Raw genomic sequence first — 16,691 nt, forward strand, 5'->3', positions numbered from 1 at the left:
CAGTAATCAGCAGCTCAGAAGCCCATCTGAACTCACCATCCACTAGAATAGGTTCTGTAGAAGGTGTTTCAGCTATGGGATGGACCTGTTACAGAAGACCGTCAGTCTAGCCCTTTCGCCTTGAATACACACTATAGATAAACTAAATCAAGTTCCGGGAGATGTGTACTAGATGCATCCTCTCCCCAAAGAAAAGAAGAAGTGGAAAAGGAAAAAAGAGCATGATCTAAATACTGATGGAATCTTTGGGCTAAGTGTCTATATTTAATAAACCACAGGTCTACTTTTCATTTCACTCCCTATGAAGGCACGAAGTTTGTCCCTTTCCAATACCTGTAACATTCATGCCACATCTTATTCCAGTATTATCAGGTGGACATTTTACGCTCTTCTGCTGCTTATATGAAGTAACTGTTTGTTTAATGAAAGTAGGTAATATCTAGTTTAGATTAAATCTAGAGTTATCCTTATTTCAATAAGAGTTTAGTGACATTTACTTCAAATCCATTGGCAACTATAGCCTTTTAATGCTTATGCTAGAATATCACTGTGTACACAGTATATACAGACATACAAAGTTGTCAAAAGCACTGGTTATTGAAGTGTATGGTTTACCCCAATAATTTTATAACTTCATATGACTGAAGAATGCATGTTCCATCTTCGTTAGAATTTTCTTTAAAAACCCATCCAAACATCATAGTAAAGTTAAAAACCACACTCACACATATTTCCAAAACACTGAAATATTTCAGATAACCATTTAGGACCTATAGCAAGGCATTTTGTGATACACTATATGTAAATGTGGTTTCAAACTAATATAACACTAGTCATGATTGTATTAAAATGATTGATGATCAGCTTCAGATTGATCACACCTTCATTATCTATACATTAAAACAAAAGCACGCTAAGAACAATTAACCGATAGGATTAAAACCTCAAAAGCCTTCAGTAATTATACTGACGCTGGCAAGGCTGGTGAACAAACAATCCATTGTGCTTGATTTGCCGAGAGTGACAATCCCTGGTAAGATTTTGGCGACGGAGACTGTTTCTGTTGAGATGGTGTCTTTCATTATGTTCTTTTACCAACTGGGTCGGACGAAAACTCTTGGTTTGTTCCAGAAAACTTGAGTGAGCAGCGAGGGTGGCAACATAGCAATGAATATGCTGCCCCATTTCATTTCGTGCTTCCATTCTAAAATTTAACATACAAATGTTAGTTACAGTTCAGCTAGCACTTGGAGATCTAGGTAAGTTTATTAAGGGAATGTATTTTCTTCTAGCTGAATGAATACAGATAGGCTTGGAAGGATTAGTTTTGTATCAGTAAATGTCACTAAACATCATTTTCACTGCATACACACAAAAAAATATTTCTATCAATAGAAATGTACAAATAGGTAAAGTAAGAAAAATGCTGCTTGGAGAATTTAAGAGCTTGATTTCAGGATATTTACTGTGTATACTTTGACAAGTAATGTTGACAATTTGTATTTTAACGGTTATAATGCTTTGACTTTTTGGATCTCAGTGTGTAATGCCATTAAATTATTGTCTGACATCCCCACTGCCTGGCCCTTCCACCCCTAATAATCTCCTACAACTGGGAGAATTTAAATAGATAAAAACAAAAAAGTGCTTAAAAATAAAGAGATATAATCCATCAAAGTTATTTAAAAATAACCAAATATGCCAAGCCTAAATAGTGATGTTTACACAAATCACTTCCAGGAGTTGACCCTATCCCATCACACTAGGCATGAAGTTTTTTGATGTAGTTCTTTAGCATGTTTTAGGGAGTGAGTTAATAGGTCTGTTTCCTCTACCCTCATTCTCTCTGTAAAGGACTGTTCTATATTGCCTTTTGTATTTCTGATTCAATATTTAATCCTTTGGGCATAATGCACTTTCCAGCTTGCTATTATACATGAACTAATGGCACAATACCCAAAAGACCATATAAATGTATTAAATACAGAAGGCAGCATGTATTTCACGATCCTCAGAAGAATTAGTAAATATTTACTAGATGTTATGGTTAAAGGTCATCTTGCACAGGATAGTTTAGGCTGTGTGAAAATAAAGGGCACTAAATAAAAGATTGTTTGGATTTTCCTGCATGGCTGGCAACCCAAACATGATGATCATGCATAAGACCTGGAAAGTTAGACTAGGTAAGCCACCACTGAAGTCAGATCAGCTGTGTGAAATGCCATGAGTAACTAAAGATCTTTCTTCAGCCTGTCCCTTTGATTCCCTCAATGCCTCTCAAAGTCAGACTGCTGTAGAGACATCCCATCGCACAGTATGGGGCATCACCAACCTATGCAAGGGTGAGAGAATATATCAGTAAAATGTCTCTTGCTTCCCACCCCCACAGCCTGAGGGTGGGGGTGGTGATAAGTTTTGTAACATAAGAGCTTTCCAGAGCCCATACAAATTTTAAAAACAACTTCCATGAACCTCCCCATCAAGGTGGCATGATAGTGGTGACATTACCTCTATAGCAGACACTTTTATGGGACACGATGTGGTAGTATGCAGCTTTACCACCACCCTTTTTGGATGACTCAAAGTTTGGGAGCCCATGCCTTCCCTGTGCTCAGGGCACAGAGGATGGGGCCCTCAGGGAGTCAGTTATAACAAATTCAGCTCTAGCATGTCTGTTTCCAGTAGTGGAAGAACCTCATACCTGTGGAAAATCTGTATAGTAGAACATCCTGCTATGACCCTGGTCTGCCTACTGCCCTCCATGCTGGCAGAGTATGTACAACTGGCACTGGAACAGACTCCCCGGTTCCCTTGACTTCCCACCAGCAAAGAGTTGAAGCCAAAACATATTCACTTTGTGCCAGCAGAGCAGCACAAAATGAATGGATTGAAGGATATGGGCCCCCAAGATGAATTATGCATTGAATGCCTATCCCAGAGTTACCTTCCTTTACAGATTATTAAAACCGACAGACAAGAGCCGGTCAGTATAATGTCCAAGTTGACATTCTGTCCTTCACTCACCCTAGTCATTTCACACTGGAACTGCTCTTATTCTTTCCTTTTATGCTGATCAACTGACTTTGCATGTAGGCTCCTGTAACTATGGCACTACCACTGGCTACACATGATGCATTAACGTTTTTAGAAGCAACGTCAGAGCTGAAACTCTGAATGAAGACAGTAATAAGGGAAGTTCTAGGACAAGCACAGTTATGGTAGCACAAATACAAGCACTACAACAATAAAACCATAACAGATCAGGCATTAGTAGACTAATTGTGTCTTGAGCATGGTTTTGACTTGTGTCATCAGCCACAGAAGTGCATCAATAGCTCACCAATACATACATGGATTTCATATTGTCCAGAACAATAAGCCACAGCATATGTTGTATTAGTGAGCTATTGATGCACTTTGAGACCCAGCCACCCACCCTCCTCGCCTGGGCTTCTGATGGAAGGGGAATGTAAACATAGTGGGAGATGGAGTCAGGTGATCTGGGCTCTGACACTCACGTGGGTGTTTTTCTCCACTGGATATGTACCCCCAGTGACTTCACTGTTTGCACATAAAAGCTAGCAAGACTGGAACCCTAAAGATTCTTAACTGATAATCAACATTTTTAAAAGCCACTATTCTATACTTAGCAGTATATTTTACTTGTTATAGAAGAATTAGAATTGACTAAGTAACTTGACACAGAGGTTAGTTTTAAAACTGGTACAGTTTTGATAGACGAGTCTATTTACAAAGCAGACCAATCAAAAAAAGAGTACTGTCCCAAAGCAGTAGTACTTACTGTGCCAGTGTGCCTTAAGCAGCTTTTCCTGGCCCTACAATGTTAAATGGCCAACCATTAAACAACTAGAGACTTTAAGACAACATTTTACTGTATTGTCAGCTTAGTTGAACAGTTCTCTCTCTCAGTTACTGTAATTCATCTCAACTTTAATGTTTTAGAGTGAGACAGTTACAATTTTGTTCTCCAAAATAATTACCTTGTACATGAAATTATGGACAAAATATTTAGCCAAGATCCTCAAAAGGCATTTAGGCACCTAATTCCCATTAATTTCACAGAGTCTTAGTATTTAACAGCGATACTTGGGCCACATCCTCAGCTGCATGCACAGCTCCATTGAATTCAGAGGAATGACGCTGATTTACACCAAGTGAATATCTGGCCCTTTAATTTAATTATATATTTAAGTAGTGCTGCATTATAAAAAGATGCAAGATATACTTCTGGAATGGCTTATACCAGCATCCCTAAATTGTACAAAGCCATCACAATAATTCAATATCCATCTACTCTTGAATGACACAATTCTCACTCAAATTTCACCATCTCCATTTTGCAACCATTTCTGTTACATTGCTGCTACTGACTGTAGGTTCTTACAAACTAGTCTATTCCGTTTTAATTGTGTTATGCCCATTGCCATGGTATTAGGGTACCCTACAGTTGTGACAGACTTCTTCAGAGCCCAATTTTCAGAGGTGCTGCGTACCCACGACTCCCACTGACTTCAGCCAGAGCCATGGTGCTCAGGATCTCCCAAAGAAACAGGCCCTTGATACCAAGAGCACAGATTTTCAGTATTAGCCCCATGCTTGTTAGACACTGGCTTAGGTCACTTTACCAAGAAAAGAAAAAAAAATCACCCATTTTCTTTAAAGTGTTGCAAACCAAGAAACTACAGGCATGGGAGCTATGCTGCCATTGAAGTCAGTGATAATTACTTGCACGTTGCTACACACAGAACCAAACTCACCATAAGATGATCCTTGTTCATTCTTATTACAGAGGATGAACACTAGAAGTAGGCAAAATTTGTCCAATCCTTCTGAACAAGGGCCCCAGAAATTACGTTAATATTTCTCAGAACTTGACCATATGGGAAAGACGTGTGGGGTCATAAATGAAGTATTTTTGCTACCAGGCAAATATTACATGATAGGTTTGAGTCTGTGGTCATTCTGCATGGTTACCTCCTTAGAATTCAGATCCTAGTGGAAGCATAATTTCTGACTTTAACAAGAGAAAAATAAATTGTTTATTGGTGGCCGTCCCAATTCACAGAGCTTGGGCTGAGCCCAAACGTCTACATGGCAGTTGAATAGCCCCTTAGCCTGAGCCCCATGAGCCTGATTCTACTGGCACAGGCCAGCCATGGTTTTTTAATTGTAATGTAGGCATATCCTCAGACTTCTTGTGACCTGACCTTGGATAAATCACACGTGTTTTCCCCCTTGGGTTCCCAGTCTCTGCAATTGAGATAGTACTTCTCCCTCTTCAAAGGGTGGTTGTGAGGACATCATAAATGTTTGTGAGAGCAGCGAAGAGTCCTGTGGCCCCTTATAGACTAAGGCCTGGTCTACACTACGCGTTTAAACTGATTTTAGCAGCGTTAAACCGATTTAACGCTGTACCCGTCCACACTACGAGGCCCTTTATATCGCTATAAAGGGCTCTTTAAATCGGTTTCTGTACTCCTCCCCAATGAGAGGAGTAGCGCTAAAATCGGTATTACATATCGGATTAGGGTTAGTGTGGCCGCAAATCGACGGTATTGGCCTTCGGGTGGTACCCCACAGTGCACCACTGTGACCACTCTGGACAGCAATCTGAACTCTGATGCAGTGGCCAGGTAAACAGGAAAAGCCCCGTGAACTTTTGAATTGTATTTCCTGTTTGCCCAGCATGGAGCTCGGATCAGCACGGGTGGCGATGCAGTCCCAAATCCAAAAAGAGCTCCAGCATGGACCGTACGGGAGATACTGGATCTGATCGCTGTATGGGGAGACAAATCTGTTCTATCAGAGCTCCGTTACAGAAGACGAAATGCCAAAGCGTTTGAAAAAAATCTCCAGGCTACACAGTGCTGTGTGACAAGCGTAACGGAAAGCCAAAGAATCAAATGGAAGGTCATGGAGGGAGGGAGGGGGGACTGAGGACTCCAGCTATCCCACAGGCCACAGCAGTCTCCGAAAAGTATTTGCATTTTTGGCTGAGCTCCTAATGCCTGTAGGTTCAAACACATTGTCCGGCATGGTTCAGGGTATACCTCATCAATGTACCCCCTCCCCCGCCCACATGAAAGAAAAAGGGAAAAAATCGTTTCTTGACTTTTTTTTAATGTCACCCTATGTGTACTGAATGCTACTAGTAGACGCAATGCTGCAGCAGTAAAGAGCAATATCCGCTCCTCTTCCCTCCCCGGTGGCAGACGATACAATATGCTTGATAGCTGCTGAATACCTCTGGCTGGCCTCAGGTGAGGCTGGCCGGGGGGAGCGCCTGGGTAAAAATAGGAATGATTCCTGGTCATTCCCAGTAGATGGTACAGAACGGCTGGTAACCGTCTTCATCATAGCAACTGGGGGCTGAGCTTCAATCAGCCCCTTCCCTTTCATGTGTAAAGAAAAGATTCTGTACTGCCTGGACTATCATAGCAGTGGGATGCTGGGCTCCTCTCCCCCACACCACTTAATGTCCTGCTGGACTGTCATAGCAGCGGGATGCTGGGCTCCTCTCCCTTACACCGCTTAATGTCCTGCCTGGACTATCATAGCAGCTGGAGGCTGCCTCCCCCTCATATTATCTCACTAACATGTCACTCTTTCTTATTCCTGTGTTCTTCACAACTTCATGACACAAATGGGTGGGGGGACACTGCCACGGTAGCCCAGGAAAGTTGGGGAGGAGGGAAGCAACGGGGGGAGTTGTTGCAGGGGCAAGCCCCGTGAATGGCATGCACCTCATCATTTCTGTGGGATCTGACACGGAGCAGCTGTGCTCTCTGGTTCTCTAATACACTGGTTCTCTACTACACTTGCCCCATATTCTAGGCAGGACTGACTCTATATTTAGATACCATAAAGGAGGGATTGACTCAGGGAGTCATTTCCATTTTTGCCTTTGCGCCCCTGGCCGACCTCAGCCAGGGGCACTCGTGATAGCAGCAGACGGTACAGAACGACAGATAGCCGTCATCTCATTGCCAATTTACAATGGCAGCAGATGGTACAGAACAACTGATAACCATCGCTGCTATCATGCAAAAGCAAATGAATGCTGCTGTGTAGCGCTGCAGTATCGCCTCGGTCAGTGGCATCCAGTACACATATGGTGACAGTAAAAAAAAGCTGAACAGGCTCCATGGTTGCCATGCTATGGCGTCTGCCAAGGCAATCCAGGGAAAAAGGGTGCGAAATGATTGTCTGCCGTTGCTTTCCCGGAGGAAGGAACGACTGACGACATTTACCCAGAACCACCCGCGACAATGATTTTTGCCCCATCAGGCGCTGGGATCTCAACCCAGAATTCCAAGGGGCAGGGGAGACTGCGGGAACTATGGGATAGCTATGGAATAGCTACCCACAGTGCAATGCTCCAGAAATCGACGCTAGCCTCGGTACATGGACGCACACCACCGAATTAATGTGCTTAGTGTGGCCGCGTGCACTCGACTTTATATAATCTGTTTTACAAAACTGGTTTATGTAAAATCGGAATAATCCCGTAGCGTAGACGTATTGGAGCATGAGCTTTCGTGGGTGAATACATACTTTTGACGAAGTGGGTATTCACCCATGAAAGCTCATGCTCCAGTACGTCTGTTAGTCTATAAGGTGCCACAGGACTCTTTGCTGCTTTTACAGATCCAGACCAATACGGCTACCCCTCTGATACTTGAAACAATGTTTGTCAGGCACTTTAAAGGGGTAGGCACAAGTACCTTCTATCATTTTGATTGCTCTCTTCTGGTTTAGAAATCCTGCTCTATGAGGAAAAGAGAAAAAACTGGGCATGTTTAGTCTTGAGAAAAGACGACTGAGGGGAGACTTGATAACAATCTTCATATATTTTAAGGGCTGTTAAAAAGAGGAGAGGAAAGCGATAAAGAGGAGGTAAGGAGGGTGAGGACATGTTGTTCTACATGTCCGCTGAAGGTAGGACAATATTAGAAATGTTTCCTAACTATAAAGGATAGTTAAGCACTGGACTAGGTTTCCAAGAGAGGTTGTGAAATCCCCATTATTGGAGATTTTTAAGAAGATGTTAGACAAACTCCTTTCAAGGCTGTTCTAGGTATTCTTGATCCTGCTTCAGCACAGGGAGCTAGATTGGTTGACTTCTGGAGGTCCCTTGCACTCCTACATTTCCAGGAAGCACCTAGATAGAATAGTCTATCGTATCAATTGTGCAAGTAACTTCATCTGACTTTAACAGGAATGGCATGTACAATTAATGGGATAATTAGGCCCCAAAAGTATTAATTACAATGTCAAAACTGAATGGCCACCACGTACACGAGTTTTAAAATCAGGCATAAAGCTATGATGAGCTTATCTTAAAATGTTGGCGTTATTTGTGCTTTGTTCATTCACTTAAAACTGAAGCTTCTAATTAATTCTTCAGGCATTTGGGCTAAGCAAGTTGTAACCAGGTATTTTACTGTATTCCTTTGCACTCAGCAGTAATTCATAGCCTATATATTTACATCATATTGCTAACAGAAAAATAAAAAAAACTTACCTTGGACTACTTGGATTATGAAACTCCTCATCTCCACAGCTAGTCTCATTTAGACTGTGACAGGTATTATGGACAGCATATACAGACATGCTGGGATGTTCAATTAGAAGGTTCTCCATAGGACTGGTTTCCACCTTGATAGTGGTTAATCCACCTGCAGTAAAACATGGGGGAGGGGTAATAAACCAGCTCTCCTCCATGGGACATGAGTCAAACTGGATGAAGCAAGACTCGCTGGCATCAGCCAAACACTCTAAGGAAGTCGGTAAACAAGAAAAGACTGGGGAGTGGTCAACAGCTGATGTTTCACTGATGTCTGCTTCTTCTGTTGAAAAGTTAGTGCAAGTGTCTAGTGGAGGTTGTCCATTGTTCCAGATGCCACAGTTGAGATGAAGTCACCACAGATAGGTGATTGCAGGAGATGGAGATCAGCCAGTTCATGTGGAGCAAATAGGGGAGAAAACAAACAAAAAGGTCTATCATCAGCATGTACACAAGCATTTTACACACAAACGAATAAAAGGGAGGTAATTAGGAAACGCTTTCCCATGTCAGATAAAAAAAATCAGGAGTATTGCCAGGAAAGTGATAGAATTGTGTAACAGAGATTGCTCAGTGTCAGATAAATATTATCTGTACAAGTAGTTCTACTACGGTCTGAACTTATTAGTCTTGGGAAACTGATGTCAGTTTCCCTAGTCAGCTTACACAAGATGTTTTGTGGTTTATTGTTTTACACAAATCCATGTTATTTATGCTTAGGCTAAAAATTCCTTTGGAGCGACTGGCTTCCTTATACAGAAGTATGATAAATATAACTGCCTGCTTCCTGCTGTAGAGGTTATATTTAACAGACATCTTACCTATAAAGTCAACCAGAATCCATTCATCATCTTCTTTTTCACTGAACTCTGGCTCTTGGCTGGACAAGTTATTGATCTCTCCCACAAACATATTATTCAGCCTCTGGAACATTACTAAGGCAAGAATGAGACTGTGGCTAGTAAGTCTTTGTATCCAAAAATTCAAGACACGGGCTCACACTTATACTAGCAAACTGGCAGAGGTATGAGAATAAAGTGCATAGATGCTTTATCAGCTTACGTATGGAACATGGAGAGTCATGGTTTGTAAACAGTTTATACAAAACCTGCAAAGAAGAAAAGAGTGGACTTAATGCTAAAGCAATTAAATCTATTTGTAAATAACAAGTAAGTACTCAGATAGGGCCAATTCTTGACTGCAGGTTTTGGGCAATGGCCTACATCAGTGGTTTTCAACTTACCTCAGACAGCTCCCAGTCAGCTGCACAGCCGGGGTGCAGAGGGAGGCTTCCCACCTGTCCTGACTCTGCAGACCCTGCTGCGCCATGGAAGCAACCAGCAGCAGGTCCAGCTCCTAGGTGGAGGCGCGCAAGCAGCTCCATGCTGCTTTTGCCCGCACGTACCACCCCTCCCAGCTACCATTGGCTGGGAACCGGCCAATGGGAGTGCGGAGCTGGTGCTCAGGGCAGGGGCAGCACACATAGTCCTTTGGCTCCCCTGCCTAGAAGCTGGACCCGCAGCGTGGTGTCAGAACAGGTAGGCAGTAGCCTGTCTTAGCTGGGCAGCACCACCGACGGGACTTCTGGTGCTGATCAGAGCTGCTAAGGTTCCCGAGTGCTTAGCAAGACGACCCAGTGCCTTACTTAGAGTACTGGGTTGTGACTTGAACTTTGAAAAACACTGGCCTACATGACTCAAAGTATTTGCCATGAGGTGGTATTACACTTTTTCATTGGCCCATTGCATCCCCTGCCAACAAGCTGAACCACAGGAAGAGGTCTTATGGAGGAAAGACCCAGCAAGGCTCTCTACACAGGGTTGCCTAAAGCCCTCCATCTGGATTCTGCCTCACATGCAAAGATCTGCATAGCTCCTGGCCCCATCCTCACAGATCTGCAGGAATGGGTGAGAGGCAAGGGTTATCTATGCAGAGACCCTGTGCTCTAGAACCCCTGGGATCTTCTGGCCAAAGTGGCTCCAGATAAGTAATAGCGCTTATAACCTCCCCTGGGAACCTTTCCTCCTTCTATGTAAGTAAGGGGTGGGAGGGAAGGAAGGAAGGACTCTACAGAAGTGACACAGTCTGAAGCTGTATTACCTAAGTAGTCCATGTTGTGGGGGAGGGGAAAGTATTGTAACCCTATGCACATGCCCCAGTCCTGCAGAGAGCCCTCTGCAGGGTCCCACTGATGTAGAATATATGTATTGAGCAGAGATGTATTGAGCAGAGAAGGCATACACAAAGAACACCACCATCCTTGTGCAGTTCAGGGGCTCTGCTTGAACATTAACCATATTACAGAAGAAAACAAACAATCAGGTTCACAGGTGTGTGGTTATTAAGTGGGATCCTTTTCATAGTGATTAGTTAAATACTACTGTGTTCTGTGAGGTTCTACGTAATTAATGCAAATACTGGCTGCACCACCACAATTTCAGAATAAAGTTGCTTCCTTACATTTCATGATAAGCAACATTAATTTCTCAACAGAAGACACTTCCCTAAATGTATATTTAAGAGACTATCTGTTTCAGCCTGGACTTATATAATATATTATATTTTTGTGGTTGAGGATGAAAAAAACATTAGCCATTTAACAATAAATAAAAATAATTAAAAAAAAAAAAAGTCCAAGTTCCTGGGATAACCACAGCGGCACATGAGATCACCTGTTGTAGTCACTATATTTGAACTATTAACAGAGTTCAAACGATGGTGTCAAAATGCTACACTTTAACAGTAATGTTCAGGTATTGAAACTTCAGTCATTTATTTTCAGCACTTCTAGCTCTATTTCCACCTATTAAGAGAATTATTAGAACGTGTGTGCAAACACAGTGAATCAATTATACAATCTCTCCTCTCTTCCTGGAATTAGCTTAGGTTTATGACAGACTAGGTAAATTATACACATTTACATAAAAAGGTTTGAATTTCTATATTCAGATAGCTTGTGAGAGTGAAAGATAAAACTATACTAGAGAAGGCATTCAGAACAATTGTTCAAAGCACAGCAAAACAAAGTGTATAAATTTAATTTCTAACAAGTAAATATTGGTTAAGGGAGATTATGTTTACAGAACATGAACTCCAAGTTTCTGTATCAGTGTAGTGTAACTCTTGGACCAAAGATGCCTTTGCATTGGATACCAGAAAATTAAAAAAAGACAGAGACCTTTGCTAGTTACTTCTGTTTATCACTGGAGTGTCTCTCCTGTTTATTAAGCCACCTAGGAACTGGTTTACATTCTGACATCGAGATCCAATACTATTGGTGTCTCTCAATTTGCTGTACTTCTGCAGCACATGGGATATCAGACAGAGGCTGAAAAAATAAGAGTATTAATCAAGGACCATTGTAACCTTAGATAATTAAGGTGTCAATGGTTCCTGTAAATATAGCTGGGGGCAGCATAAACTGAGGTTGGTGCTATTTGGTTTGCTATGCAGCTGTAAGTGTGTTTACTGGATAGGCTATGCAGTATAATAGTGATTATAGTAGTTGACTGAGAGTTGTGTGTGAAAGGACATCAAAATAAGGTCTAGTCAATTCTTGACTGTAAGAACTTGGTTCCTAAACTTTTATCCCCATGCTAAAACCACTAACAGTGTCATTGCTTAATGGTCTCTTGACAACCACCAGGAGGCTCCAAAAAAGCAAGTTTTAAACAAAACTGAAAAAGGTATAGGTAACATTAGCCAGTACTGCTCAAGAAAGATCTTGGAATCATAGTGGCTAGTTCTCTGAAAACATCTATTTCATGTGCAGTACCAGTCAAAAAAGCTAACAGAATGTTAGGAATCATTAGGAAAGGGATAGATAGATACAACACCACTAAATAAATGGTACACCCACACCTTGAATTCTGGTCACCTCATCTCAAAAAAGACTATTAGAATTGGAAAAGGTACAGAGAAGAGCAACAAAAATGACTAGGATATAGAACAGTTTCCATACAAGGAGAGATTAAAGACTGGGACTGTTCATCTTGGAAAAAGAGAAGACTAAGGGGGAGATATGATAAAGGTCTACAAAATCATGATTAGTGTTACGAAAGTAAGTATTTATCCTGTCAGATAACATAAGAACCAGAGGTCACCCAAGGAAATTAATAGGCAGCAGATTTAAAAACCAAACAAAAGGAAGTACTTCTTCACATAATGAACATTAAAGCTGTAGAACTTGTTGCCAGAGGATGTTGTGAAGGCCAAAAGTATAACTAGGTTAAAAAAAGAATTAGGTAAGTTCATGGAGGATAGGTTCATCAATGGGTTAAGATGGCCAGGGATGCAACCCCATGCTTGGGGTGTCCCTAAGACTCTAATTTCCAGAAGCAGGGACTGGATGACAAGGGATGGATCTCTTGATAATTGCCCTGTTTTGTTCATTCCTTCTGAAGCATCTGGCACTGGCCACTGTCAGAAGAGAGGCAACTGGGCTAGATGGACCATTCTTATGTTCTTACTATGGCAAAGCGTTTCTCCATCCACCATAACAGCTTTTAGTGCATTGACTTGAACAAAGTGGCCACCATTTTGTAAACTTCATTTTCTACCATACAGTGTAGTTACTGCTTAGGTATTTTATCTGCAGTCAGGTTGACTGTATTGTGCTTCTTACAAGTAGCGATATCTACACAGAAGAATGTCTACAAGGTAAGGCTGTCAGCCCAAATATTTACTGATCACAACACTGGTCCCAATGTAAAAATCATATCAAATCCATTGTAGTTCTAGAGAATGCAATAGCTTAACATGTATTGGACTGAAAATATTACAAATGAAAAAACTGAAACTTCGCCACGAGTCAATAAAAGTGATGCATGTTTTCTAGCTCCACCTTAATTTATGTACTGTTTTCAGTTTGTTCAGTCAAATTTTACTTTTTAAACTTTCAGCCAAGGAAATACTAGGTGTGGAAGTTTTTTAAAATTATTGTTATTTTGAGAGGGGAAGAACAGGAGAGAAATAAAATGGATTCTTAAAGGAAAGCTTAAAATGAAACACCATTTTCATGGCAGGTCAACGATTAGGCCTAGCAGACTTTATAGTGTTCTTTGATGCATAAGGCAAACAAGTATGATTCTGAATAACTCAAACTTACTGTAGGTGGCATAACAGCCTCTCTGAAACAGTTATCCAGTTTCCAAGATGTGTTTGGCATTCTGAATATTGGTGGAATATTAAAAAGGAAGTTCCTCTGAACTGCTTTCAGAGGTAGATGATACAAAGGTATATATGTAAAATAATCAACTGATTACTCTACTTCAAAATATTTGCAATTTATAAGACACCGAGCTTCTTGAGAAGCTACTGCAAGTCTGGTTTCTGGAAGTCTCCACGTTTTCTCAAAAGCAAATCAAGAGAACTTGTCCATTCAGTGCCTATACTGTTATTAGAAAGGTCCAGTTAGAATCATAGATTATTAGGGTTGGAAGGGACCCTCAGGAGATCATCTAGTCCAACTCCCTGCTCAAAGCAGGACAAGACAAATCCCCAAATGGCCCCCTCAAAGACTGAACTCACAACCATGGGTTTAGCTGGCCAATGCTCAAACCACTGAGCTATCCCTCCAGTTGGAGTTATTGTTGTTCCTTACAAGAGCAAGGACGTGAATAGACTTATAGGAAGTGTCTAAGAAACCACAGAACTGCTTTTTGCTGAAAATATGTATGTTATCAAAAAGACACCTCATCCTTCACAGAAGGATTTAATAAAAATGAGGAGGCAGGCAAAATATGAAGTACTGGATTGTAGCTCTGGCTATGTGGCCACAGAGGAGTAAGGCCTACAACCCCTTACCCACTTGCATGGCTTCATTAGCCATGTCCAGATCAGATCTCCACATGTAGCTGTGTGGGGAGCAGGCACTGCACACCTGACACTTACATGCATACATCACCTGTGAACAACTGGATAGTAAAGGGGGAGACAAAGCACTGGTTCTGCCCAATATGGACTGGCCAACAGAGCTGACAGGCTGCAGTCTGTACCACAAAAAGGGAAGAAACGTACTACACTTCACCATCCAAGCAGGAGGGGAGCCCAGAGAAGAGTTCCACTTTAGAGGGGGAAGCTCACATGAAGCCTGTTCCTCTGGGCTGAGGCTAACAGTCCACCCCTAAGTGAGCTGAACGTGTCCAAGTACACTTGCAGAAGTAATCTTTGTGCTTTAATGGTTAATTGGCTTCCACAGCCGCTACCTCACTAAAACCTCATAATGGAGGGGTGCCAGCTGTCATGCCTGACAGAAGATTGTGATTTCAGGTGGAAAGTCCCCAGCAGGTGCAGATTAATTCTCCAGACACAAAGAGCTCGTTTTGGGGCAAACAACAACAAAGAGGAAGGTGGGACCGGGCTGCTTCTGAGGGGAGTTTTTGTCCGGGTCTCTGGCCACCTTCCCTAAGGACCCAGCCCTGGGTTTGGGTGACCTGACCTGGCAATCCGTTGCCCTCTCGCCTGTGGCTGAGTCACATCCTCTGGTTTGTTTTGATTGCTCGGAGCCCCGCCTCTTCTAGGGCGGTGCCTGCAGGATGGCTGGCTTTAGTCACACCTGACTAGCGCGCAAGCAAGCACTGCCTTGGCAGCAGGGGCGGGGGGAAGTTCCCTCCGCAACCAAGCAAATAGGCCCCGCACCGGTAGGAGGAGGCAACCTGACACCCCTCCAGCCTCTGGGCGGACCGGTCGCCCCGAACTCCTCCTCCCGGGGGGGGCGAGAGACAAAAGGGTAAAACTAGGAACGCAGCTACTTCGGCGTCTGCGAAGAGGAAGTTCAGGGAACAAACAAATAAGCGGATCGGTGCCTGCCCCCAGCGAGGCTGGGGCTCCCACCTCCTCGGGGCAGAATTCAGCCCCGCTGCGCGGTCCCGCCTGCGCCCCAACTCCACCGTACGCGGAATCTCCCCGCGAGGGAGCGGAGGCGCGCGGCCAATCCGCGCAGAGAGTGGGGCAGCAAGTACCGGGAGCTGGGCGCTCCTTCGCACTCGGGTGGGGAGTGCACAACGCAGCTCTCTGTCCGAGGCATTTAGGGACACCCACTGCTCCCGACGACGAGTCGCAAAGTACAGGGGCAGTGCGCATCCCCCACCCCCCAGAGGCAAAGGGACCCCCGCTGTTACGCTGCTTAGGGGCGGCCTGTGCTCATACTCACTCCATAGGGAAAGACCCTCCCATAAAAACGACACACGCCTCTATTTTCAAAGGGGCTGAGCACTTGCGAGTTCCCGTAGGCTTCAAGGGAGTTTGCGGGTGCTCAGCGCCTTGAGCAGTCAGACCATTGTCCCGATCGCCTGTAATCACGGGAGATCTTTTCTGGTTCATAAAGTTTCTATCGAGCTAGTCTCCTTCCCAGGACCTGGCGCTACTTTAGGAGTCTCGGGGGAGGCGGGGAGAAATACATGTCAGACCCACGTATAACGGTGACACTGACCGCTCTGCTCCCTCCCGGACATAGGCAGAGCCACGGGGGTACGTTACTGGGCGTGGGGAAAACGCTCCAGTCCCGAAACCGCAACACCCCCGCCGCCAGCGAGGACGCAGTCTAGGCAGAGGGAACCTGAGGTGGCCGCTGTGTCCGGAGGGGGGGGGAGGAGGGTCCGAGTAGCACTATCAAGCTGCCAGGGCCACTTCCAAACGGGATACAAATCTCCGCTACTCACCTTCCAGAGACAGGAGGGGGCGGACGGCAGCAATGGCTAGTGAGGTAGATGAGGGGAGGCAGCGATAGATCCTGGCTCTTGTTTCCGCAACCGCCTCAGTCCGACTCGGTTCCTTGCTGAACCTTTTGTTGTTATAGAATCCAGCGAACAGCTGATCGGCCCCGGCCGCCCCAGGCCCCGCCCCGGCTCCCCCTCCAGACTCCCCGGGGCCGGGCTACGGTTCAGACCCCACCAATGTGAGCAGAGCCGGGCTCGGGGCCGCGCCGGGACAGGCTGTCACTAACGCACGTGATCCGGCCCAGCGCCACAGAGAAACTCTGCGCTAGGAACAAGCCCAGGCAACAAAAGGAGAGGGAGAGAAAGAGAGAAGGGGGGAGCGGAAGGGAGGGAGAGAGAAACTGCAAAAAGACGAGATAAAGGAAGAAGAGAGGAGGAGAGATTGA

The 16,691-nt window shown here is 43.9% G+C and overlaps 1 protein-coding gene across 4 annotated transcripts; it reads right to left on the reverse strand.

Annotated features, from left to right (window-relative positions):
* Positions 1–865: 865 nt before the first annotated feature.
* Positions 866–16,415, reverse strand: TP53INP1 (tumor protein p53 inducible nuclear protein 1). 4 transcript variants are annotated; one of them, XM_050941338.1, is made up of 5 exons: positions 16,249–16,343; positions 9,650–9,695; positions 9,409–9,522; positions 8,546–8,894; positions 866–1,204 (listed from the first exon to the last, which is right to left on the reverse strand). In XM_050941338.1, the coding sequence occupies exons 3-5, from the start codon at positions 9,518–9,520 to the stop codon at positions 955–957; spliced, it is 711 nt and encodes a 236-aa protein (XP_050797295.1). In that variant the 5' UTR covers positions 9,521–9,522; positions 9,650–9,695; positions 16,249–16,343; the 3' UTR covers positions 866–954. The 4 variants fall into 4 exon arrangements, with proteins under 4 accessions (XP_050797295.1, XP_050797297.1, XP_050797294.1 ...); XM_050941339.1 differs by adding an exon at positions 3,803–3,836 and having other exon boundaries at positions 1,104–1,204; positions 9,409–9,695; XM_050941340.1 differs by lacking the exon at positions 9,650–9,695 and having other exon boundaries at positions 16,249–16,415.
* Positions 16,416–16,691: the final 276 nt, after the last annotated feature.

This window comes from Gopherus flavomarginatus, chromosome 2, assembly GCF_025201925.1.
Source record: "Gopherus flavomarginatus isolate rGopFla2 chromosome 2, rGopFla2.mat.asm, whole genome shotgun sequence".
NCBI lineage: Eukaryota > Metazoa > Chordata > Testudines > Testudinidae > Gopherus > Gopherus flavomarginatus.